This window comes from Kuraishia capsulata, genomic scaffold, assembly GCF_000576695.1.
Source record: "Kuraishia capsulata CBS 1993 genomic scaffold, Kuraishia_capsulata_scaffold_3, whole genome shotgun sequence".
Classification (NCBI taxonomy): Eukaryota; Fungi; Ascomycota; class Pichiomycetes; order Pichiales; family Pichiaceae; genus Kuraishia; species Kuraishia capsulata.
This window is the reverse complement of record NW_019172952.1, coordinates 1,358,721-1,383,533: the sequence shown is the minus strand read 5'-3', so window position 1 is coordinate 1,383,533 and position 24,813 is coordinate 1,358,721. Positions and strand designations below refer to the sequence as shown.

Genomic DNA, 24,813 nt, shown 5'->3' with positions numbered 1-24,813 from the left:
GTTGGTCTCTCGAGGGTGTATTATCAGTAAAAACACTGTCACAAGTGGATTCGCCACTCTCAATGGAGTCCAATCTTGCTCACTTGTTGCCGTTTGAATTTTATGTATAACACTTTCAACTGGAAGCGATCAAATGACAAGAGAAAATGATAAATTCTTGCACCACGCGTTCTTACACAGAGTTTGAAGATCACGTGATCAGTTCAATCCGACGGTCAAAACTGACAACCGAGTTTACCCCCGGATGGACGCCCGAAAACCGGTAGCCCAAATTTCCGGGATTTGGCCAGCCCTAGTAGTCTACTCCCCAAATCTACTCCTGCCGGATCAAAAACCGTGTTTCCTCTTCTTCCAACCAAGCTACGCAAGAACCATCTCAATAACAACTCTGTTTCCCCTAGGTTTGTTTTGAATTTCGCGATCTGGTATTGTTGAAATCGAATTTGAGGGAATCTGCATATAACTGCACAGCTTTTGCTTGCATTCTGTGTTCACCACCATGTATACACCTTACGATAAACAAGGGTACTACAATAACAACAACAACAGCAACAGCTTCCAACAACAACAGCAACAGCAGCAATATCAATACTCTCAGCAACAGCAACAACAGCAGCAATATCAATACCAGCAGTATCAGAATGGATCCTCATATAACCAAGGAAACAATAATGGCGGTTTATATAACATGAAACAACAGCGTTCTCAGACAGATCTGTCTCAGCAACAACAGCATCAGGAGTTCATTCCAACGTCGGCATTCCAAAACATTCCGTCAATGCCTCCTCCGTCGAATTACTTCACCAATGGAGGTTCGCCATATATGAATAACAACAACTCGTCTGGATATCTAGCTCAACCACCGGCAAGTCCATCTCGCAGTATCAGATCCAACCTTGCTTCCGTCAAATCGGATACTTCTAGCTCGCACTCTCCAACGAGGCAACCACATGGTCTTCCATATTCTAACTCGGGTGCAAATGGATCCAATCCAGCTCTGGTTGGATTCAAAAAGAACATTGAGCAACCAATCAAACCAAATGCCCACCAAGCCAACTACGTCTACTTCGACAGGCATCCGGAATACTTCTCGAAGGCGTCTCAAGACAAAACTTCAGGAATCAAGCTCAAGCTGGAACATTATTATAAGACCAGCATCGAGTATGCCATTGAAAGAAATCAAAGACGGTTGAATTTTGAGCAGAAACTGCACGAGGAAAGTTCATCCGAACGCAAAAATCGTGAATTGCAGCTTTTTGGAAGGAACGAATCGCAATTCTTGAGACTGCGCAGAACTAGATTGGCTTTGGAGGATTTCCACACTGTCAAAGTGATTGGTAAGGGTGCTTTTGGTGAAGTCAGGCTGGTCCAGAAAAAAGATACCGGGAAGATCTACGCCATGAAGACGCTTCTCAAGTCTGAAATGTACAAGATGGACCAATTGGCCCATGTCAAGGCTGAGAGAGATGTTTTGGCAGATTCCAACTCTCCTTGGGTTGTGTCTCTTTTCTACTCGTTCCAGGATCCCCTCTATCTATATCTGATCATGGAATTTCTACCAGGTGGTGATCTCATGACGATGTTGATCAAGTGGCAGATTTTCACCGAGGACGTTACAAGATTTTACATAGCAGAATGCGTGTTGGCCATTGAGGCAATTCATAAGCTGGGCTTCATCCATAGAGACATCAAGCCGGACAACATTCTGATTGATATCCGTGGACACATCAAGCTGTCGGATTTTGGTTTATCCACAGGTTTTCACAAGACCCATGATTCAAACTACTATAGAAAGCTGCTGGATCAAGCACCAGCAACCCACCAGAATGGGCCCCCAAGAAACTCGGTCATGGTGGATGCCATCCATCTTACTATGTCCAATAGACAGCAAATGCAAACCTGGAGAAAGTCCAGGAGACTTATGGCCTATTCAACTGTTGGTACTCCCGATTATATTGCTCCGGAGATCTTTGTAAACCAAGGTTATGGGCAAGAATGTGATTGGTGGTCTCTGGGAGCCATCATGTTTGAGTGTTTGGTAGGTTGGCCTCCATTCTGTTCGGAAACTCCACATGACACGTACAAAAAAATTATCAACTGGCAAGAAACTCTGGAGTTCCCAGACGATATTCACTTATCTCCAGAGTCGGAAGACTTGATCAGGAGGCTCTTGACTTCGTCAGAAAACAGACTTGGCCGTCATGGAGGAGCAGAAGAAATCAAGGGACATCCCTTTTTCCGTGGTGTTAACTGGGATGAGATCAGACATGTTGAAGCTCCTTTCATACCAAAGCTGAAGTCTATTACAGACACTAGGTTCTTCCCATGTGATGACTTGGAAAACATTCCGGACTCGCCTGCACTGGCCCAAGCTGCTCAACAGCGTGAGAAGCTGAAGCAAAATGGAGACGATAGCAAAGAGGATCTCCCATTCATAGGGTACACATACAGTAGGTTTGAGTATCTGACGAGAAAGAATGCGTTATAACGACTTTCTCAAAGACAATTGTTCGGTTAGGTGTTTAGTTTTGTACTTTAAACCCACTGCTGGGCCTATCTTGAATTAAGTAGCTTGAAGTATATCTAAGCAAGTGTTGGCTATTCTCCCTCATTCTTTTTTTTTGCCCATTTTGAAATAAAAGTTGATTTTTTACAATTTTTTAATTATTTTAGAAATGCAAATTGGCAGGCTTTTGTAACTCTCAAGCTCTTTCTAACGCGCCTTTCAAAATATATATCCCTCGGCTCTTGCTACTATGTAAATCGTTCTCAGATTCTCATAGTCTTCATATCCCTTTAAATCGATAGTGTAGAGATAAAATGCCACTTTATGATGTATTTGAAGAAAGGTCGTGTCCCAAGAAATTAGAAAGTTATACAGTGTAAGGAAGCTTGAAACTTTTTGGTCACAAATGGTTTCGTGGTCTAGTTGGTTATGGCATCTGCTTAACACGCAGAACGTCCCCAGTTCGATCCTGGGCGAAATCATTATTGTATTCTTTTTTTTGGTTTCCGTATGAGACAAGTCATACCTAGGAAGCCGATGCGCTTCTTTTTTCCCCACCTCCTAGCCCAAGACTATGTAGAGCTGCTCGCCTGAACCGGCACGTGTGAGTGCAGCATTCTTAAATCGGCATTGGCAGATGTATCTCCCACAATACTAGACTGAGGTTGCAGTTTTTGTTGATTATACATGCTGGGTCATCTAAGAGATCAGTGAACTAGCCAGTTTTGTAACTGCGTCCGTTTTGTGCGTCTTTCGGAGGCTTTGGAGCAATTTTCGGCCAACTCAAGTTGGAACTCGTACCTCCATCCGTTGTTACTGATCGAACCACCAATTATTTTGAGTGTAGAGAGCCCCTTTAGAATATCTGGAGACATTAATAGTACAAAAAACCAGTCTTATTCAGAATGTCGTCAACTGTAAAACCGTTTCTTTAAATTTACGCCCTTAAATTCATCCGAAAATACAGAGTGTGTGCGCCCAGAAAACAAAAGTCTTCAAGGAAAAGGGCGGTTAGTGTAGTGGTTATCATACTTGCCTTCCAAGCAAGTGACAGGGGTTCGATTCTCCTACCGCTCATTCTTTTTTTCCATCTTTGAAATTAATCTTGGATTGGATCCAACGATGTGTCTACTCCATACAGTTGACTAATAGTATATCTTGCTCTGCAGCACTAGATGTGCATCATTTTTACACCCTCCTTTCTTTGTTAATTCCAAAGGGTATGCTTTGGGGAGGAACTCCATTCATCCGACTTTTTAAGTAGCCTAGCATACCCAAAGTCACAAGCTGTTTTTGCAGCCAATTTGGCAGCTCGCAAGCAATTTCACCAGCTGTCTACAGATAGGAAACAGATGGAGGTATAGCATTCCGTTTTATTAGTATAAAAGTAATTTGGTTAATCAATTCAGAGCTCTTGCAAATGGCCGTAGCCACTAAGTGGTTTCAGTATGATCAAGAAAATAATGAAGTATCTGTCATCCTATGTTTTCTTGTATTTTGGGTAGTTCTTCTTAACGAAAGCCGCATCTGCAAATACAAGGCCAGTCGCAAAGACTCCAGCAGCTATGGAAACCCATTTGTTTGGCGGTGTGCAGGTGTGGAGCTTGCCAGCTGAAATAGCAGCTATGGCACCAACCAGACCGGAGCCCAAAACTACATGGGAGCTCACCACGGGGTTTTTCAGCTCTTTGGAAGTGAAAGAGACTGCACTGGCCGCAGAGGCACCAATGACATTGAACGTCTCAATAGCCTTGGCCTTAAACGCGTCAATGTATTTGATGATGGTCTTCTTCGTGCTCTTCTCATCTCCTACAGACTTCTTGAATTCGTCGGCCAATTTAGCTGCGCCTTCAGCAGCCGGTTCCACGGCTTCTTTGAGGCGATCAGCCACCTCCTCTGAGACAATCTCCACGTTCCCGGTGGGGGTAGAGCTGGGCTCAACGGTCTGCTGTGCAGGCATTCCTTGTGGAGAACCGTTCACATTGGTAGCAGCAACTTCGGCGTATGTACTGGTGGAGTTAGTATGAACTTTTCGAGTGGGACTTGAACATGAAACTGAGATCTCACGAAAATGAGGATGAGAGCAATTCAGATGAGATAGCAACTTACGACATCGCGATATGAATGCGTTAGATATAACAAATAAGGGTTCTGTGAGATGAACTCTGGGATTCAGGTCCAACTTGAGGGATTGGTATGTCGACTAGTTGTAGAACCAGCAAACTTAAGGAGAAAAGGAAAAACGGGAAAGTTAAAGGGCGTAGCAGGCCAATCAAAATCAGGCGACCCTTGCCACTCCACACTATAAGGTCCCCAAAGCCTGTCACCACTGATAAGGGTTGCTCCCCATCATGTGACATGTGATTAAGCAGTACACTCCCAACTATGGTTCACACGACAAAATACGCCATAGATCACGTGATAATTTACAGGGCTACCGGACCTCATCACGAAGGTACCTCCTATTTTTTCAGACAGACCCGTTAACATATTTCATCAACTTCACCTTCCCAAACCAATCCGTCGACCGAAAACCACCACCATCGGCTTTCCACGTACATTCCGACAGATCAAGTAATAACATGTCCGCCCCAGCAGCTGCCCCAGCCGGAGACAAGAGAAGCTCCGGCCCAAGAAGAGGTCCACCAAGAAGAGGAGGTAGAAGAGATGCCAGAGAGGAGAAGTGGGTCCCAGTCACCAAGCTTGGTCGTCTCGTGAGAGCCGGTAAGATCACTTCCGTTGAGCAGATCTACCTGCACTCTTTGCCAGTCAAGGAGTTCCAAATCATTGACCAGCTCCTGCCATCTTTGGAGGACGAGGTCATGAAGATCAAGCCAGTCCAGAAGCAGACCAGTGCCGGTCAGAGAACCAGATTTAAGGCTATCGTCGTCATTGGTGACTCCAACGGTCACGTTGGTTTGGGAATCAAGACCGCCAAGGAAGTTGCCACCGCCATCCGCGCTGCCATTATCATTGCCAAGCTCTCGATCATCCCAGTCAGAAGAGGTTACTGGGGCTCCAACTTGGGTGCTCCTCACTCTTTGGCCGCAAAGACCACCGGTAAGTGTGGTTCCGTCGTTGTCAGACTGATCCCAGCCCCAAGAGGTTCCGGTGTTGTTGCCTCCCCAGCCGTCAAGAAGCTTTTGCAATTGGCCGGTATTGAGGATGTCTACACCTCCTCTTCCGGTTCTACCAGAACTTTGGAGAACACCTTGAAGGCCTGTTTTGCTGCCATCGGTAACACTTACGGTTTCTTGACTCCAAACTTGTGGAAGTCTTTCGAGCTCACCAAGAACCCATTGGACGAGTTTGCCGACGAGGCTCTTGCTTCCAAGAAGAGATACTAGATGCATTAACTTGCAGTCTAACTCTCTTGTATAAAACTTGAAAAACTAATCTTTCATGAAATTGAACTTGTATGTATAATATGCTTTGGACTGCTTTTCTTTGGACTCTTGAAAGATATCAAGATATTTCATAGATATCTTGAAACTACACTTTAAAACTACGAGTGAAATTTGACTAAAAAAAGCAAGACCAACACCATAATGGTGCGGTCTTCAGAAGCACACACTGCTGCCTCAAAGTAATATTAACGGCATATAAATGATATCAGCTTGTGGTATCCACCTGTAGTATCGACATATTGTCCCACCATATAGCGTAAACATATGATACTAGCAACAATCACATATTGTACTAACACCAACTCTCTTATGCCTCTTGCACTGGAGCATGCTCCATCACCTGATCCTCTGGAACTGCAAACGCTCTATCGCTCGTGCCGTCTTTGACCCAGACCGATGGCTTCGGAGCTGGAAGAACTCTGCCCTCAGGATGCTTAAATGCACACTTAGCATTTTTACAGTTGATGCCAAAACGGCATTCTTCTTCCAGGGGATGCGTGAAGTAACAGTCCAATCTCGTACATTCGCTACCATCACGGCAAAGAACAGGACTCGTGGCATGGCGACGCGTACAGTTGTAATTCGTACAGTGAGAACCGAACCTGCAGCTTTCTAAGCTTGGAGCAAACTTCTGGGGCCTTGTTTCTTCAACGGGTTGGTAGTTGGGCGATGGATGCGCTTTCGTACAAGCCGGGTCCGAACACTCCTTATTGGCTGGGCACCATTCAAAAGTCAACACCTTGGCAGTTTTGTTCGCAGGTGTAGGATGGCCAAAGGGACACAGTTCCTTTTGGCAAACACTGGCAAACTTACACAAAGAGATTCCTTGAGTAGCTCTTTTCACCTCCTCTATGATCTTGGCTTTGCTGAACTTGGGAGGACGGTCTTGCTGCTGTTGTTGCCTGGCCTGTTTGACCTGTTCCCATTCCTGGACTAGCTGATCATCTTCACCTGGGTGCAAATAACCACATGTTCCTGGGGGGTTCGGGCAGTTTGGAAAGGCAAAACAGATTCTCGTAGGGTGGATATTGGGGCACACTCTGTTTGGACAATGAGGGAAGGCTTGACAACGACTTCTTTTTTGCTGACCAAAACCAAGGTTGGTGTTATCTCCCATATTGCTGTCCACGGACAATCCCACGGCTCTCTCAAAATTGGCTCCACTCTTCAAAGCAAACCCGCCACGCGACGAGCCTCTGGTCTTGAGCCCAGCCTTGGCGACACCGGCATTACTTCTGCTCGCATACACACGTGGTTGAGAGGGAAGGCCAACAATATCTGGTGTCTGGTCAAACCTCACTTCCTGTCTTGCGGCTGGCTGCGAATCCTCTTGCATTGTAGTGTCTTCATGTTGCTCTTGTGACGTAAACGGAGCCGTGAAGGCTGGAGTTTCTTTCGGCTGTTCGCCTTGCAAAGATCTTATACCGGCAAACACGTCATTCACAAATCCCAAAGTAATAGCATCACCAAACAAAGCAGATAGTTCCTGGGTGATTTCCTCTGGAGTGCGCCCGTTAGAAATGAGCACAACAATGAACTCAGCAACGTATTCGATGTCATCGCTGAAGTTGATTGCCTTCAGCATATCACTTATGGAGGCTTTCACTCTTTGGCCAACTTCACTTTCAGCATCTATGTTGATGGTTGACATGATTCCAGATGGTCAGTTTAATAGAAGTACACGATGTAAACAAGTTACAGCCAAGTCCAAAACTACTAGACAAAATTAATTTCGGAATATCGCCACCCGGGCTCGTAACAAGCTTATTATTATGCGAGTACACGACCCGATATTTTGGGGCTACGCTATGGTTAATGGGGCATAGAGCAAACGACTATACTCTGCTTATTATACTTATCCAGAATAGTTCGAAAAATATCACGATGCATAACTTCTCCATCGCCAATTAAAGTTAAATATATTGGAAATTTGGCTCGTTCTGGCCCCGTGCAAACGGCTCTCAGAGCTCCAAAGTGTCCTCGGCGACAACACCAAACAGTTCACCCACCAGATAAATCAGCTTATCAAGCTCATCCGTAATGATAGTAGTGATCAAGGTATACGAGTAGAACAGGACGAAGTCCTCGTTTTTGAGCATTTGCGATCCACTGTCCTCTCTGTTGCGCATATCACTGAGCTTGGCCAACATCCTGTCCTTGGCATTTTCAGTAGAAGCAGGTTTTCTCACCAATGGGAAGCCTAATCTCATGGCTGATGCTATCATATAGAATATCAGGAACACTCTGTTCTCAAGTTCTGCTCTCTCGGCCTTAATGTGATTTAACACCACCCGTTCGTTTTCTGTCAGAAGTGGCTCCAGATCGATCATCACATTGAGATTCTCAAAGACATCTATAACTTTGCTAGTTGACTTCAAAAGCTTTTCGTATGTCTTAGTAGGGAATGGACCTTTAAGCCTGATCTCTTTCGGTGCTTGCTTTAGCAATACTTCCAGCTCAGACATGATGTGATGGATCATCTTCGTGTCTCTGATGCCAACCAGTCTGTACTCTGAAGTATCCGGATCACGCTCAAACGAGAGAGGATCACTGTTCCAGATAATTCCCATTCTAAGCCATAGTAAAGATAAACCTCTCCTTATCCTTGACCTGGCACTATTAGGGAATAGCATCAATGTCATTATAATAGCCCATAAAACACCCGCAGAAACGCCAATGAAACGATGGAACGCAATCTCAAACACAATCGGATTTCCTCCACCTTCATCGTCGTAGTCTGGAATGTTTTCAGGTGACTTAAGGGACATGGTGTATGAATATAGCACTGTCAGGTTGTATGTCAGTAAAATGAATCTTCCGAAAGCGTTGTTCTCTTTCCAGTACAATATGATGTAGAAGCAGGGCAAACACATCAGCCAACCTGCTAGTGCCAGACCGTATACATTCCCTTCAAAAAAGTCCCAGATCAAATAAGCACTCAGTGCACCGATGAAGGTTCCCAAGAACCTCCACTTGACGGTCATAGTAGTTCCACCTAGGGATTTGTTCATGATGATGCAATATGTCACTAGAGCCCATTCACCTCTCCAATCGTCAAATTTGTCTCTGGTCTTATCAAGGAACGCAAATAATGCAATTGCAAATGCACCCAATCCCACTCTTAGTCCAAATTGAATGTCCACGCGCTGAAACGCTCTCGATGCTGACCATAATCTGTAGCTGAAGGTGTTTTTTGGATTCAAATCAGTTTTGACACCTTGCATTCGGGAAAGAGCCTCGTTCAGAGTTCTCTTATGTTCGACCTTTAGAGATTTGCGTTTCCAGAACTTCAAAAAGTCATATGAGGTTTCTTCAGACTCACAAAGTTCTTTATAATCGTTCAAAATGGTCAGGTATCTGTCGAGCTCGCGAGAGAACTCCAACAGCATCTCTGAGAAGTTACCACAACTGGCAGCAACTTCTTCCTGATCAATTTTATTCTTGAAATCAGTATCTTCTTTGAACATCGACTGCTCATAAAGCTTTCCTAGTGCTTTACTGTGACTTTGTTGAAACAATTCACTCGCCAAAAGTAGACTCCGTGAGTAGTGCGATGTTTCCCTGTTTGCGTATTCCGGTGTGTCGTCGAAAGGAATACCATCCAAAATCTGTCGCATGGTGAATGCAAATGACTTCATAGAAGGGCCCAGATAGTACACAAACAAATCAAACAACTCCTTGGGCTTTGAGGCAACAACATCGTCTTCTGAGTCCTCATTGATCAAGCTCTGTGCCCGTGACGATCCATCCATCATGGAGTCTCCAGATCTAAACAGCGTATACACAGAGTTGGGGTCACTGGCGAGGGTGGACCTATCCACCTCAGGAATTGAACTTTCTTTCTCTTGTAGCAGGTTCCACTGCATTTCCACAGATCTCATCAGCCCTCGTATGTCCATGGCGAGCTTCAGCGAGGAGGACACTAGGTCATCTAAAACATGGTACTGCATTTCTTTTCCCATGGGCACCAATTCAAATTTGGCGTGGTGTAAAGACTCTGTTAAAGAGGACGTGTTCTTCTTCAGGGCCTGTGTGAGGTGTCGCACATCAGGAGAGTCAATGTCTTCGTATCGCAGAAACTTGTTGGTGGATTGGCGAAGAAGAGAAGACAGAATGTCGCAAGTTTCATTCAATTTTTGACGCAGCTCCACCTCGGCACTTGTAGGCCATATAAGATAACATGTTGCAACAGACAAAACACAACCCAGCGAGACAATCAGAAACAAGGACTGTATTTTACTCCAGGGAACGATGCTGGCATCACGACTACCGTCCTTGATCAGACACGAGATTAGCGAGATCGCAGCTAACGAACATGCAGTGTTGAAATTCTGAGTATTCACACGCTGTTTCATAAAGGAAATCATTCCTAGAGTGGAACAAGAGATGATCAGATCTATTCCATAACATATCTCCTCTTCCTCTTGGTTGTAGAAGGCTGACGATACCGAGCTGCACATCACAGAAACACTAAAAGCAAAAGACAATGCCATCACCACAAAAATTATCGATTCGATCATTGAGCCCAGAGTTCGCGTGGCTGGAAAGTATACAACCACCGTACAAACCAGGTGCTTTGAATCAGAGCTACCCAGTAACCTCGAAATTGGCTTGCAATAAACAGCCAGCGATGCCATGAAATATGCCAAAGAAGCCTTCAAAACGCCTCTGATTAGCGGATTGCTCATAACTGCTCTGGATCGTCTTTTCCACGGATCGCTCCATTTCGGCGCCACTATAGGATGGTGGTATGGGACATCTTCCTCGTTCACACTAGTCGGACTTTGAAGCAGCAATTCCGACGTATTTGTAGTTCTGTCATCGAAAAATGAAAACGTCCTTTGAACTCTCTTTCCTGTTTCCGCCATTATCACTGAACTCCTCCTGTTGAGGCCGTTCCTCATGAGATCTGACACATTGGACGGCCTATCTCTGGAGCCTACAGTATCTGCACTTAGTATGTTCAATGGCGAAGATCGGTCATCATCATTTTGCTCAAACGCGTTGATGTCCCTATGGTAATCGTAACCAGCGCCAAACATTTGACTTTAGGGGACGTTCTGGCGAATTGGGCTTGTCCACGGGTTATTTTAAACGGTATCAGCTTTTGCCTCGTAGGCGTTTATCTCTTATGTGCCCGTGTTCCATATGGCAGACTAAACCTGGACACGTTCTCGTTGGTCACGTGTTTCGAAGATTATTACTAGAAATACCATTTAAATCGTCACTCCATCTCTCATATCAGACAAAATCGTCGTCGTCGTAGCCAACGTGGCGCTGGAACTTTCTGAAGTCTGCCTCGCTTAGGACTGCCACTGCTTTCTCCTCTATCTCCTTCAGCTTGGCCTGTTTCTGCAGCCTATGCTTATCGCCAGCTTTGGATTCCCCGTATTTATTGAACAACGTGTAGAAGGCCCGCCAGAAATGCTCAGATTTCTTTGAAGCGGCATGACGTTCGAAAAACACGACAAGGGATTGAAACGAGATTGGAAAGTCGAGTAGTTCGCTGAAGAGAACGTCAAAGGCGGATTCCCCAGACGATTTGACCTCGTCCAGCTTGAATTGAACCAAATCCAACAGGTACTGGTCTCTCTCCGCGTTTGATTTTGAACCACTTTTCTTCTCGTCAAACGTGATGCTCTCAACCGATAGCAACTTCAAAAATACCTCAATTGAGTTTGGAAGAAGACTTACCCATTCCACGGCTATCTCCTTGGCGGCTTCCGGGTGATTGTTCAAAACCTCTAAATCAATCAGTCTTGAGCGCATCTTCAAATTTGTGATAGGATTCAGATAAGTGCCTCTTTTCAACACGTCTATAGCCTTGTCAATTCTGTTGTGATTGAGATGATAGTCTGAGTATTTCACCCAGAACTGAGGGTATAAGGCTGTCACTATCAAGCACCTCTCATACGCTACCTCGATAATCGAATCGTTGATCCGACTTATCACAGCATCTTTTGTGTGTCCTTTCTTCAGGTTTGTATTTTCCAAATACTCCAAGTAGGCATCCCAGGCATCAATTTCAGATCTTTTGAGCTCCACAGGCGTGAAGAAGAAGCTGGAAAGTCGTTTCTCAAACTGCCACAATTGGTACACATTGAACTGCGTGGTTATATACACGTCAATAAACCTTTTCCTCAAGACAACTCTGAGTTCCTTGAACCGCTTAGTATCGCGATTTATATCGGGCCAGGTCAAATTCTGGGCAGCCAGGTCCTCTGAGGAGATGATATATTTTATCGTTCTCATGTCGCTGGTCTCTATGAGTCTCGTGTACTCCTCAAAGTACTTGCTGTAGTGATATAGTGGGATTTCAATGAGAACTCTTAGCAAATAATGATACTCTCTTGTCATGTCGTTCTCCTTCAGGAACTGTAGGTACTCATCATAAAATTCGTGACTGTGAAAATGAAAACCAATGGCCAACCTGGCTTTTTCAAACTGCGCACGCAGATCATCAATGTCCAAGTCTGTAAGCTTCAGAAACCTGACGTAGCTTGTCCATAGTAACACAGACCCAGGCATGATTTTTAAAGCCCTTTCATACACATCTGTCGCATCCCCTGTCAACTTCAAACGGAAGCACCATTCTGCAAAATTTATCCAGTATTGCTCACATAGGGGAAATTGGACTAGGAAATTCTCGTAAGTGCTCCGAAGTAATTGTTTGTCTTTCTGCGAAGAACTCAACTGGATACCGTTTCCCAGACCCTCTGCCAGCTCTATCAACTTTTCCCATTTGGCGAAATCCGAAGGATCTTCGGTCACAGCCGCCAAAAGTTCGCGCCACTGCGGACTTACAGTCTCAAGAGGCGGTTCCATAGTCATGGTTCAACCGCAAATTAAACAACGTGTAGTGTTCTCTTTGTTTCCATGCAGAGTCCTGGAGAATGAAGTTTCGATAAGTTTGGGTCGTGCGTAGGATAATTTGGGATGGTTCAATTTTGAAGCTCAGGGCGATTGATCAGGCTTCTGATAAAGGTTTGAGGACCAGGGATTTTTGAGTGATTATCTTTACTACAATGTCATCATACAAAGCTTTGTTTAAGGAGCTCGTGAAAGAACTCGAGATCATCGCAGGAAACTCAATGAAGGTGAGGAGAAAGGATGCGGTGTCGAACCAGGGTAAAATCATCCAGTACCTTGAGAACAGCTCGGGTGCCAAGTTGTCTGCTGAGAAGTTGAAAACTATCCAAGCTGAGGTTGAGAAACAGTCGATTCAGCCACGTGCGGATCCAGAACTCTTGAAAAGACTCGTCAAGGAGGAGGCTGTTGCCAATGAGAGAGATGTTCGTCATCTGAGCAACGTGGTTGCCTTTCTGTCCAGTCAAAGAGTATACTGCGATTTACTGGAGAGATATAATCCAGGAATCAGCATGAAACAGGAGGACAAGGTGAGAAAGACTGCTAGACGTGTGGGTTTGGATGTGCCGGAATGAGGATAGGAAACGGCCGTGCCTACCCTACATGTGTAGTTGTGTATATAGTACTTCTAGAGGTCGAGGAATCAAAGGATAAGACGAATTATTTGTGAAAAAACCTACATTTAAGCACAGAAATTGCTATTTTTCACTCAACAAACTTTACCCAAATCTGGCTGTTGACCCAGCTATTGACAAAGGTAGTGTTTCAACCGATATGAATATTTTTTTAGAAAGTTTTAAGCTAATCTGCTAAACTATTGGGATCATACCAATCCAGTACAGACCTCGTTCTTACGTCGAAATGGGAGTGGACAGCACCAGACTGAACATAAAGAATAAGCAGCAGAGGCAGAAGCTGTATGCCAAGCTCAAGCATGAGCAGCAGAAGACGAGGCATAAGGAGAGAAAGGCTCGTGCCAAAGAAGAGAGAGAGAACCCTGCCTTGAAGGAAGAGAGATTGGCCACAAACGTTCCACAGACCATAGACAGCAAGAGAGTTTTTGACGAAACGATAGAAGCTGAGGCTGAAGGTGAAGATGACTTCATGGGATATTTTGAAGATGCCACCAAGGAGCCCAAGGTGTTGCTCACCACCAACGCTCACGCCAAAAAGCCGGCCTATGCGTTTGCAGACATGTTGATGGATGTCGTTCCCAACGTGACTTTTGTGAAAAGAAAGAGAGAATATACGATGAAGGACATGGCTGAATACTGCTCGAACAGAGAGTTCACCGATTTGATAGTGATAAATGAGGATAAGAAGGCTGTCAACGGAATCACGTTCATCCATCTGCCCGCTGGTCCAACCTTTTACTTTTCGGTATCCAATATCATTGACGGAAAGAGAATCCGTGGCCACGGAAGAGCTACTGAGCATATTCCTGAGCTGGTGATGAACAACTTCAACACGAGACTGGGTAAGACTGTTGGTAGACTGTTCCAGTGTCTTTTTCCCCATCGACCAGAATTTCAAGGAAGACAGGTAGTAACGTTACACAATCAGAGAGACTACATCTTTTTTAGAAGACACAGGTATGTCTTCCGCAACGAGGAGAAGGTTGGGCTCCAGGAATTGGGGCCTCAGTTTACACTCAAGCTTCGCAGGGTGCAAAGAGGCATCAAAGAGGAAATTGACTGGGAGCACCGTGCGGATATGGACAGAGATAAGAGGAAATTCTACCTGTAGTGTTAGGTTTATACTGGTTAGCATGTAAAATATGAAAAACTGTATTTGTTTGTAGACGTTATGAGCTCAGCCTGTAGTTCATTCGAGCATTACCACACATCCTCCTGGTATCTATTTGAAACCTTGAAATTTCTCACCATCTCAGAAGCAACACTCTCCGAAAGCTTTCTCTGGCTCTTGAGAATCTCGACTAGAGTGGACTGAACGTCTCTGGCCATCTTGGAGGCATCACCACAAACATAGAAGAAGGCATTTTGCTTGAGCAACTGGTCGATCTCGGCAGCCTTCTCCGCCATTTTGTGCTGAACATACACCTTTTTGCTAGTTTCTCTGGAGAAAGCAGTGATCAATTCAAACTTATCACCCAACTTCTTGGAATATTGTGGGAACTCGTCTTTGTACAGAAAGTCCTCCTTGGAGCTTCTTGAGCCGTAGAACAGAATTGTCTTACCAACACTGACTCCGTTCTCCACTTGCTTGACTCTCTCTCTAAGAAAGCCTCTAAACGGAGCAACTCCGGTTCCTGGACCAACCATGATCACTGGTGTGGCTGGGTTGGTAGGTAGTTTGAAGGTAGATCTTCTGATATGAATTGGCAGTTTCAAAGGCGCAAACTTCCCGCGTGGTCCTTCTAGGTCGTAGGTCACTGGTGGCTTTACCTTGCTTATCCCGCTCTGTTCAAGCTGAATATTCCACAGAAGATTGGTGGCCACACCTGTCACATCGTGGTCGCTGCCATTTGGTCTTTCCCACTCGACAACGGCCGTCACATGAACAGTCTGTTTCTCGGAGAGAGAGGAGGAAGAGATCGAATAGTAACGAGGCTGCAGATGGGCAATAGACTCAATCACAAAACTGAATGGAATGGAACTCCATGGTTTACCGTTGGAGATGTAAGAGAGGGCATCGGCAATGTTCAGATATTTCTCGGTAACTTCATTGTGGAACAGTTCCTTGGAGTCAGCCAAAGCCGAAGCCTTGGATTTTGACTCAGCATCTGGGGCAAACGGCACAACCATCTTCAGAAACTGTCTGGAAACCGGGCCCGAAATCTCAAGGTAATGACCAACAACAGCAGCATAGGTGGTTGGGCTTGGGATGACTGAGTGAACAGTGGAGTCCAGAGACTTGATGTCAATAACGGTGTCTTTCTTCTCAGATATACCCAAAACACTCAGAAACTTTGCAGTGTTTTCTAGCGAATTGCTGGGCCAGATTGCCAAATGATCACCAGTGGAGTAACGAAGGTTCGTTCCAGAGAGATCAAACTCTGCATGAATGCAGTGACGGGTTTCCGAGTTGAAGAGCTCTTTTGAAGAAGTAACGGGTGCCAAATAAGGATGGGAGTGATCAAAAGGTCCCAGGGTCAATGCTCTGAGTTGTTCCTCGGATTGCGGGTTGACGTACTTGGAGTCTGGTTCACCAAGGGAAACAGAGGCAGACTCACTAGAAAGTGCAGAGTTCTCAATAACGGCCAAGCCAGGTTCGTACGAAACATCATGTTCTTCCAAGTGGAGCTCTTCTCTCAAAACCTCAAAGAGAGAGTCCTTCCAGGCCAGATAGTCTTCATCCATAGTGCCTTGACCGTCGTCTCCCTCACCAAGCTCACCAATGAGAGTGGCACCCAGTTCAGTCAGCCTCGCAACAGTGCGTTTCCCCATTGCGTTGTAGATCTCATAAGTCGAGTTTCCAAGACCAAAGCATGCAAATTTGAGGTTCTCCAGATTCTCGCACTCGTCGTCGAGGTAGCTGAAGAAGTCACCAGCATCGTCTGTGGGCTCTCCCTCACCGTACGTGGCCATCAAGAAAGTGATGAATGTGAATCCAGGAACCTCATGGACCTCGTTCAAATTGTCAAAGTCATAGTCTGATAAGTCAGCACAAATCGTAGGGATCGAAAAACGCGATTGCAGTTCTTTGGCGTATTTGGTCGCGTAGTCCTCGGCTGTACCGGTCTGCGAACCATAGAACACCAGAGCTTTCTTGTTGGTTTGTTTCAAAACTTCAACCAAATTCCTCGAGCCTGTAGATGCAGAGACTCCAGCACTAGCGCCCGAGTTTTGGCCCCAAAAAATGCCCTTGGTTAGGTACACGGTTAGACCAAGGACAATGAGAGCGAGGACTCCGACGTCCAGAAGGTCCAATGCCATGGTGATTGTCTTTCTCTATTATGGATGCAGAAAAACAATGAGGAGAAAGTTAAGCTCAAGAAACACGCTCCTTATCCTTGAGTCTTAAAAAAAACCAGCAGAAATGTCTTTTGGAACGGGCAGAATGAAAGCTGTTGACCAGATCACAGAATCGATATCTGTCAAAGACTGTGAGATTTGGGCGTGGGCCAGCGAAATTGCAGACGACGTTATCGGTCTTGTTTTGAGGGCGAATTTACGCGGAGTTTTCTTGGGATTTTCGCGGAATTATGAAATTTTGGTGCATGAAACAAGTATTATTTCTATCTGGTTGTCGTTTATTTCGTTCCCATCGTATGTGGCCGAATGGTGGAGCTGTGGAATTGTTACCCAGTTCATCGTACGAGTAAGGTCCCGGCAAGAACTTCCCAAAACAGACACGATATCCAGTACCAGGTTATACGAAGAGCATAGTATGGCCAAAAGGGATCTCGCCAATTTATGGTCCTTTTTTGAGAGGATTAAAGGCGTTTTACCAAATTTTCCGTTCTTTGGACCATATTATTTTTGTACATTGATGTGTATATCATGGAAACCTCACTTTTGTATAAGGCGAAGTCTGCAGAGTATTTTGAAAAATCTCAAAATTTACAAAAAAATTTAGAACTTGGTAGAGGCCTCGGGTTGATCTTTAGGAAAAAATATTAGGTGAAAAAATAGAAGTAATATGGCAACAATTTGTCAGAAATAAGTCAAAAATATGGCTCGTGAGCAACAAATTTTTCTTAATGCTCATAGTAGAATATAACATGTCTTCAGTCCACCAGAACCCATTGATTCAGCAAAAGTCGCAGCCCACTGCACCACCGAATGTCTCGTACTACGCCTAACAAGAATAAAGTCCACCAATTAAAAAATGCAATACATTTTGGAATATGAAATTTAAGTTCTAAATCAGGAGGAATCGGACCAAGTGGAGTGGAGATGTAGAGTCCTTGACTCGTGATTGTGGAGATCGATCATAAGCTGGATCGAGTGAAAAGTTTGTCCCAAGAGTGCAGACTCCCACTTTTCCGGTCACAATAACTAACCAATGAAAGTAATGACAATGTCCTTTGAGTATAGACCAGCTAACTCCCAATTTTGAAATATATCAGGTCTTTAAACTATGCAATCATACAGCCAATATGCATGTCCCCACCAGCAATAACCTGGTCCATTCGCTCAAAACGCAAACGTTGACATAAAACTCGTTATGTCTGAAAATGCGGATGCAGCCTCAACATCATCAACTGCCTTGATGGCATCAGGAATGTCCTCATAATACGGCGAATCCTCCCAGTCGGTGCTGTTGCCAAAAAGGAAGCTCGAACTGGCCTCAATCAACGCCTTGATACCAGAGTTTTGAAGTCTTTCTCTAACCTCTGCAAAATGAGGAACCCTGCAGAAGAATACGTTCTTGCCCTTTTTCTGGTAATTCTCAATGATCTCCTTCAACAACTGCGAAGCAGAAGAGTCCAGTCCCGTCATTCCGTGGAGATCAAAGATGATGTTTCTGTTCATGGTTTCCTGTCTATGACGTGGGTTTGAAGGATGTGCTTTTGTCGAACCGTACATCTCAATTCGTCTCAAGCGCGTCTGCAGGTCGGCAGCATTGGTAAACGTGAGAGGCTCTGGAATTTTGACTATGAGACAACCCTCTATCTCTTCCAAAGCATTGTTCTGCAAAGGACTTGATATCACGGATAAGGACCCAGGCTCAGTTCTCTTGACTCTCCGCGAGGGAACACCGGGAATCGTGATCTTATAACCATCAGATTCGAGACTCTCGTCGGCATTCACAAAGATGTTGGAGTCCTGCTCACGTGCCAGAATTTGGATGCGCGACTGCGCGGAATGCTTAATCACTCGAATAACGGAATACACGCAACCAAGCGCAATTCCCAAGTCCACCGAGTAGAAAAAGGACGCAAATGCAGTAACCGCAAAGGTGATCAGCTCGTTCCAGCCACGGGATTTGTAGTGAAACGCAAGGTCCTTGGGTGCTTCTTCCAGTAAAGAAATCCCCACAACACCAATTATGGCACTCAGCACACAATTGGGAAGATTCTCAAGGTAATTGAGCAAAAAATGCGACACCAGGATGGTGACTAGCCCCATGAAGGCTCCCGAAAAACATGTCTTTGCACCAGTCATGGCGTTCATTTTGGATCTTCCGTAGCCACCAAAAGATGGAAGGGCTCCCACCATCGAAACACTGAGTCCAACAACCCCGAGGGCTACCAGTTCACGGTTGGAAGACACCGGCACGCCCGTGTTAGAGCCCAGGGCCTTGGCTGCAGTTGTAGACTCGAAAAACCCCAGCACAGCAGCCATTACGCCGGTGCTCAGCAGCTGGTTCGATATCTCATGAATATCTCCGTTGAAAGGAACACGAAGATGGAAATCGCCCAGGTGAATTTTACCCACTACCTCAACTCCATCTTTCTCTAGGTCAAAAGCCGTGCACACAACGGTGGAAAGAATCACCACAAACAGGATCTCCGGGAAGAAAACGGCCTTTTTGATATTGTGGTGTACTAACAGCTTCTTGAAATATCTCAGAACAAAGATGGCAACAAAAGACGAGAGTCCCATTACCATCGTGAGATAATGAGCTTTTGTCAGGTTTCCCAACAGGAACAATAGCTTGGAGTAGGAGGAATGCAAGTGAACTTTCGACGGCAAACCTGCCAATACCTTGTTGAGACCAAGCATTCCAACACCCGAATTTATCTCCATTGCTATTCCAATTCCCGTGATGAAGCCTCGCAGAAGCGCACCGCACAGAACATTGTCTAGGAACCCGAAGCGTGCCAACCCCGAACCCAGTAAAGTACACCCCGAGACAAACGTTATAACGCTCAGCAAGTCCACTGGATTAACCGCAGAGGGATCATCTGAGTGCTTGAGAACACTCTCGATCGCTTGTCCCACGACGAGCGAGGTAGCGGCTTCTGGGCCCACGATCATCTGGGGAACGGTTCCCAGCAACGAGTACACTATGGGCGCAACAGATAACCCGACAAGCCCGCAAATTGGCGGCACATGGGCGATAGCCGAGGCAAATGACATTGAGAGCGGTATCTGGTATGAGGCCAGCGAAAGTCCGGCCACGAGATCACACAACAGTATTTGTGGCGTGTAAGACGGCAGCCAGGTCGATATGGGGAAGTAGTAGCGCACTTTGGATGACCACGGTATGTCTGGAACCGAGCTATGAGCCACTGGCGGTGGGCTCGAGCGCTCAGGCAAGCGATCTGCCGAAGAATTGGAAGTTGAAGGTCTCATCGGTGAGCCATGGAGACTCCTGGGCCTCTGTGGTGTTTTGAGCGAGCGCAAAGCTTTGACATCGACGTTTCCGGAGTACTTTCCGGACTCCGGCACAGTATGTGACACGTGCATTCCGACTGACTTCGGGAGCAGCGCACTCGTCTCCGAGGAAGTCTGCCTCTTCATTTAGCGTTGCGGATATGTGTTTGCGTCGTCGTTGCTGTTCAATGCCAGCTTTAGGCACTTAACGCGGGCCGACTGAAATATCGAAGCTGGGCGGTACACGACAATGTATAAGCTGATTTGACAAAGCGTCTATTGGGGAGAGTCACGTGCCGATAACCAGCCGCACGACGAGTCTGAGCGAGATATATGATGAAGAAAAGTCAGCTTTCAAAGGATGCCAGAAGATGTATAACGTGCTAAGTATCCTGAGGAAAAATAGAGCTGTGTGTGATTCTTTCGGTGGGTTTTCCTCAGCACATTCAAAGCACTTCTACAACACCTACACTTCATTCTCAAAGCTGCTCGAAAAACCATAGAATGACTCGGTTAACCTGCAACCATGGGACACCCTAAAACTAGTTCAAAGCTCGAAAATCCTTTTATCGCTTGAGCTTCAGCGGCGAGGCCGATCGCGGCCAAATGCAGCTTGTGCGGCGTTAGTGCGTCCACCAAATATGCGGCCCCTTGATGTCGCAGTCCGCTTATCGCTGAAAAGAAACACATTCAATCTTCTCAGGCAAATTATTGATTACGCTTTGATATTTTCTCTTTTCGCAGTCTGATGATAAAATATGCTTCCATTACAAGACCGTGAAGGCTCGAAGGATCTCAATGTGAGATTTTCCAAACGCGCTCCCAGAGCATGTGAGAACTGTTCCAAACGGAAGGTCAAGTGCGATAAGAAGATACCGTGTCAAACCTGTGTCAGCAGGGGATTGAGTCACTCGTGTGGCAGAGAAATGGTCATTGTGAGAAACATACTGTTGAACTATCCTGGTTCCAAAAGTCTAGAGGAGGAGAACATGGTATTGAAGCAAAAGCTGGAAAAACAAAAGGCGGAGATTTTTCACTTGAAGAGGTCACTAGAGAGCTTGGGAAGAATCCCCGACATTGTGGAATATTTGAGACCAGGTGTCCAGAATGGAACGTCAGAGTCCAACTCGTATCATATTTCCAAAGAAGTGGAGGCTTACGACTTTGAGATCCAATACGTTTCTAGAGGTCTGTCATCCCAGGCCTCAGACGTTGGCCATAAGGGAAACTCGAGTGATGGTATTGTCAGCGAGTCCTCGTTAATTCAAAGTCTGCAGTCAATCGACAAGTGGCAGCTGGACAAACTTCCGGAGCCGGTGGACAGAAAGACGTACATGTTTTACTCAACTGTTTGGAGAGCTCATAAGAAACGCATATACCAGTTTCTACGAGGTATCTCGCGAGAAACGTGTTTTGCCATTGCAGAGTTTAGTCTGAAGTATTTGAACTCTTTCCATGGTGCAGTGATACCTCAGTTGTTCTTAAAGGAACTGGACTGTTTTTGGCAGCAGAATGAACATATGAACGTGTTTGAAGACGAGTACCCCGAAGATGATAAGTTTCAAGGATTGATACAGCAAAGACTCACGTGGCTCTCGCTTCTTTATTCTATTCTGGCGAATGGGTTTTTTTTAGTTCCAGACGAAATTATGCAGAGACAAGGGTTATCTTGGGAATTAAAGAGAGAGTATGGCCAATTGTGTTTCATATCAGGCCTCGAATGTCTTCAAAGAACAGACTATTTCGAATGTCCTAGTCTCAATACTCTTCAAGCATTTGGTGTGATGAACACATGTTTTCACGCTTTCGGAAACGTTCGTTTGCTCCATTCGCTTCTGGACTTCGTGATCATGGCTGCTCGCAAACTGGGTCTGGATGAATTGACCAGAAAGAAGTTTGATGAAAGCAAAACTATGACTCTGTCGGATTTCGAGCTTGGAAAGAGATTATGGTGGAATTTGGTGTCTGTGGATGCGTTTGAAGAATATGGGAGAGTATCGTCTATTCGTTTAAACAGCTTCTCCACTGACATTCCAGCTCGATATCCAACTTTCCTACTTCCTCCTGACCCGTCTCAGATTTCCGAGCTTCCAGAAGACCGGTTTGACGAGGTATCGTACCAGCTATTCATCATCAAAGCAACCAAAATCCGGAAGATGATTTTCGATTCAGAAGTTGCTGGGAACCAGAAAGAGCGCCTAATTCAGGCGGACATAGAGCTACGCAAACTTCTAGTAACAATGGAAGACGTTTTCAGAAAAAATGACAGTCTCCACAGCCCAGAGGATGCTTATTGGCTACAGAAAACTCTTCTGCTCAACCATACTTGCGATCATATCACATTGATAAACAAAAAACTGGCTTCCTGGGTACCAAAGAGCGAATGGATGCGTTCCCATAGAGACGTCTGCGTGAAGCATTCAAAGCAAATACTGAGCTTGTTTCTGGAGGCCAACCTTCCAGGCTCATTTTACAACTTTTGGCTGTTTCCTCATAATGTTGTGACTTCGTCGTCGTTCTTGGTGGTGGATATTCTGATCAATATCAATCTGCAGAAAGAAGACGAGAGATTGCTATTGGTGCTTCAAAGTATCACTAAGCTTGAGAAATTAAATCCACCTTACAACGGACTGAAGAAAGGCATTGCCATGATAAAAGACCTGATTGGGTGCATTTGGTCTTTTTCACCTGGCTCATATGACAAGAAAGTGCTGTTTAAAGGGTTGACCTTCTCGGAGATCGAGCACCATCTTCGGACCGGTGAGCTTCCAGAGAGGTTAATGAACGATTCTGGATCAGAGACAGTCAAAGATGCTCCATTTTCGCTAACAAGTGACCAAAATGTTCAAGTGGCTGAATACTTTTCCAACGCTACTAATTTTTCATCTTGTTTGTTCGATTTTCCCGAACTGGGAACTGAAGAAAATAACGAGATTGCCAGTTTGCTGCGTAATCCCAAATGGGATGATTCTCTTAACTGGCTCCAACAGAATAAGCCAGTATAAATTAACTAGCAGTCTGGAATACTATAATCCAGCAGCTCAAGGCTCAAGCTCCAAGTTTGTGCATACTCAACCTTCGGTGCATATGCAAAACTTTAATTTATTCTCAATGAAATATTACTCAAAAAAGCTGTCAATAAATTCGTGGGACCATTAGATACAGTTATTTGCAATCATTTATCATCTATTTTGTTTATTCGATTTTGGTCCTTCAAGCTTTGAATGAGCCAAACGACTCCAGAATAGCTTCATTTGCCATTTTTCTCACTTCTTTCTGTCCAGGAGTCAAACCAGGTTCGTCAATATCAAAGGCTTTCAAGCCCATGGCTCTCATACCATCATCCGTTAGTATATTCTCTAGCCTAGCACCATGGTCTGGGTACTCGCTCTCATAGTGTTTCTCCATCTTCCTTTTTTCAAGATCAGGCAAGAAGTCTGCTGGGGGCATGACCATCTCAAAAGCACTTCTCACCTTGATCATGTTCTCAATGTTGTATGGACACAGGGGAACTTGTGGGTTGAAGAAAACAGACGAGTGCTTCGTTCCAGGATGGAGCTTGTCTACCTCGTGCGCAAGATCACAGTGCCAGAACACATAGTCACCAGGACGGACATCCGTAATACCCACAACAGATTTTTCATGATTGAGATGTGGATACCATTTAGCATTTGGAAAGTACTGTCCACTTCCAGGAACTGCACCAGGAAATTTGGAGGTTTCGAAATCCAGATTCTCATCGTCCTTCCAAAAGAATGGTCTCAGCATCATATAAGCCATAGCCAATTTTAGATCAGGCAGGAATCTGACAGTACCTTCACCTTTCTTGGTGTCACTCAAAGATAGCCAACCCTGGAGGGAACGGAATGCTGAACAGGCACTTGGTCTACCTGCTAGCCCAGAGTAGAGATCAGATTTGGCATTTGGTCTGGCATCCAGAGAGAAAGGATCAAACTCTTCCCAATCACCCTCAAAGATCTTTTGATAAACAGATCTGTATTGATCATCTTCCCATCTTTCAATAGCACCAGAGTCCAGGTGAAGCATCAGCGAAACCTGTTTTCCAGGATAACGGATTCTGAAACGGTCTGCATAAACAACTTGGGAATCGGTATCGATGAGAGTGTCGGGACCAGCGTGCCAAACTTGGCCCATCACCTTCATCAACTTCATGATTTCAGGGTGGGATCTGGCCTGGACTTGCCCTTCAGTCCAGTAGGCAAACCAATTTGCTGGGTATGGTTGAGGATAGCCACCAACCTCCGGGTGTTTGGTCACGAAATCTTGCAAATTCTCAAACCATTTCTCAGCGACCGACTCCGGAATAACTCCTCTGACAATGATACAACCACGCTCCTTGAATAGCTCAATAGTTTCATCCGGAATGACATTGTTGTTGGCCTTGATATCTGACCACTTGACCTCAGGAACGTAGGAGCTACCGGCCTGCGCAATCTCCTCAGTCTTGGCCTCAAGGGCTACCAGCAGTCTCTTATAACTGGCCTTAACTTTTTCTTCATGCTCCGGCTTGATGATATCTCTTTTAAGCAGAGCAAATCTCTCAGGCAATTCCGGGAGTTTTGGATGAACAGACACCTTTAGGACCTCTGGCGTCTCTGTAATGGTCTGGGCCGGGACGGTCATTATGAAAATCGATAGGTGGTGTTTGCTTTGGCCATCAACGACACTGGCAATGGAGCCTGTATTAAATATACACCCTGCCTACCCGGGAAGCAAGAATCATGCCATTTTTCCAGGCCATACCTGGGGGTAATCCTGGTTTCTTGCAATCCATATCGCATTTTTT

General features: G+C 45.3%; 14 protein-coding genes across 14 annotated transcripts; 7 read left to right on the top strand and 7 right to left on the bottom strand.

The window, feature by feature from the left end:
- Positions 1 to 499: 499 nt before the first annotated feature.
- On the top strand, positions 500 to 2,488 carry KUCA_T00002959001 (uncharacterized protein; the record flags this gene model as incomplete). Its single annotated transcript, XM_022603255.1, has 1 exon — positions 500 to 2,488. One exon carries the CDS (start codon positions 500 to 502, stop codon positions 2,486 to 2,488), a length of 1,989 nt encoding a protein of 662 aa, XP_022458978.1.
- A 424-nt stretch (positions 2,489 to 2,912) lies between these two features.
- KUCA_T00002958001 (uncharacterized protein) lies at positions 2,913 to 3,020 on the top strand (the record flags this gene model as incomplete). The annotated part of the gene is made up of 1 exon (XM_022603254.1): positions 2,913 to 3,020. One exon carries the CDS (start codon positions 2,913 to 2,915, stop codon positions 3,018 to 3,020), a length of 108 nt encoding a protein of 35 aa, XP_022458977.1.
- A 966-nt stretch (positions 3,021 to 3,986) lies between these two features.
- Positions 3,987 to 4,466, bottom strand: KUCA_T00002957001 (uncharacterized protein; the record flags this gene model as incomplete). The annotated part of the gene is made up of 1 exon (XM_022603253.1): positions 3,987 to 4,466. The coding sequence occupies one exon, from the start codon at positions 4,464 to 4,466 to the stop codon at positions 3,987 to 3,989; it is 480 nt and encodes a 159-aa protein (XP_022458976.1).
- A 622-nt stretch (positions 4,467 to 5,088) lies between these two features.
- Positions 5,089 to 5,853, top strand: KUCA_T00002956001 (uncharacterized protein; the record flags this gene model as incomplete). The annotated part of the gene is made up of 1 exon (XM_022603251.1): positions 5,089 to 5,853. The coding sequence occupies one exon, from the start codon at positions 5,089 to 5,091 to the stop codon at positions 5,851 to 5,853; it is 765 nt and encodes a 254-aa protein (XP_022458975.1).
- A 367-nt stretch (positions 5,854 to 6,220) lies between these two features.
- On the bottom strand, positions 6,221 to 7,564 carry KUCA_T00002955001 (uncharacterized protein; the record flags this gene model as incomplete). The annotated part of the gene is made up of 1 exon (XM_022603250.1): positions 6,221 to 7,564. One exon carries the CDS (start codon positions 7,562 to 7,564, stop codon positions 6,221 to 6,223), a length of 1,344 nt encoding a protein of 447 aa, XP_022458974.1.
- Positions 7,565 to 7,874: 310 nt separating this feature from the next.
- Positions 7,875 to 10,955, bottom strand: KUCA_T00002954001 (uncharacterized protein; the record flags this gene model as incomplete). The annotated part of the gene is made up of 1 exon (XM_022603249.1): positions 7,875 to 10,955. The coding sequence occupies one exon, from the start codon at positions 10,953 to 10,955 to the stop codon at positions 7,875 to 7,877; it is 3,081 nt and encodes a 1,026-aa protein (XP_022458973.1).
- Positions 10,956 to 11,154: 199 nt separating this feature from the next.
- On the bottom strand, positions 11,155 to 12,744 carry KUCA_T00002953001 (uncharacterized protein; the record flags this gene model as incomplete). Its single annotated transcript, XM_022603248.1, has 1 exon — positions 11,155 to 12,744. One exon carries the CDS (start codon positions 12,742 to 12,744, stop codon positions 11,155 to 11,157), a length of 1,590 nt encoding a protein of 529 aa, XP_022458972.1.
- Positions 12,745 to 12,938: 194 nt separating this feature from the next.
- Positions 12,939 to 13,355, top strand: KUCA_T00002952001 (uncharacterized protein; the record flags this gene model as incomplete). The annotated part of the gene is made up of 1 exon (XM_022603247.1): positions 12,939 to 13,355. One exon carries the CDS (start codon positions 12,939 to 12,941, stop codon positions 13,353 to 13,355), a length of 417 nt encoding a protein of 138 aa, XP_022458971.1.
- Positions 13,356 to 13,641: 286 nt separating this feature from the next.
- KUCA_T00002951001 (uncharacterized protein) lies at positions 13,642 to 14,526 on the top strand (the record flags this gene model as incomplete). The annotated part of the gene is made up of 1 exon (XM_022603246.1): positions 13,642 to 14,526. One exon carries the CDS (start codon positions 13,642 to 13,644, stop codon positions 14,524 to 14,526), a length of 885 nt encoding a protein of 294 aa, XP_022458970.1.
- An 89-nt stretch (positions 14,527 to 14,615) lies between these two features.
- KUCA_T00002950001 (uncharacterized protein) lies at positions 14,616 to 16,676 on the bottom strand (the record flags this gene model as incomplete). The annotated part of the gene is made up of 1 exon (XM_022603245.1): positions 14,616 to 16,676. One exon carries the CDS (start codon positions 16,674 to 16,676, stop codon positions 14,616 to 14,618), a length of 2,061 nt encoding a protein of 686 aa, XP_022458969.1.
- A 103-nt stretch (positions 16,677 to 16,779) lies between these two features.
- Positions 16,780 to 17,319, top strand: KUCA_T00002949001 (uncharacterized protein; the record flags this gene model as incomplete). The annotated part of the gene is made up of 1 exon (XM_022603244.1): positions 16,780 to 17,319. One exon carries the CDS (start codon positions 16,780 to 16,782, stop codon positions 17,317 to 17,319), a length of 540 nt encoding a protein of 179 aa, XP_022458968.1.
- Positions 17,320 to 17,879: 560 nt separating this feature from the next.
- KUCA_T00002948001 (uncharacterized protein) lies at positions 17,880 to 20,153 on the bottom strand (the record flags this gene model as incomplete). The annotated part of the gene is made up of 1 exon (XM_022603243.1): positions 17,880 to 20,153. The coding sequence occupies one exon, from the start codon at positions 20,151 to 20,153 to the stop codon at positions 17,880 to 17,882; it is 2,274 nt and encodes a 757-aa protein (XP_022458967.1).
- A 611-nt stretch (positions 20,154 to 20,764) lies between these two features.
- On the top strand, positions 20,765 to 23,011 carry KUCA_T00002947001 (uncharacterized protein; the record flags this gene model as incomplete). The annotated part of the gene is made up of 1 exon (XM_022603242.1): positions 20,765 to 23,011. The coding sequence occupies one exon, from the start codon at positions 20,765 to 20,767 to the stop codon at positions 23,009 to 23,011; it is 2,247 nt and encodes a 748-aa protein (XP_022458966.1).
- A 208-nt stretch (positions 23,012 to 23,219) lies between these two features.
- KUCA_T00002946001 (uncharacterized protein) lies at positions 23,220 to 24,650 on the bottom strand (the record flags this gene model as incomplete). Its single annotated transcript, XM_022603239.1, has 1 exon — positions 23,220 to 24,650. One exon carries the CDS (start codon positions 24,648 to 24,650, stop codon positions 23,220 to 23,222), a length of 1,431 nt encoding a protein of 476 aa, XP_022458965.1.
- Between the last annotated feature and the right edge of the window lie 163 nt (positions 24,651 to 24,813).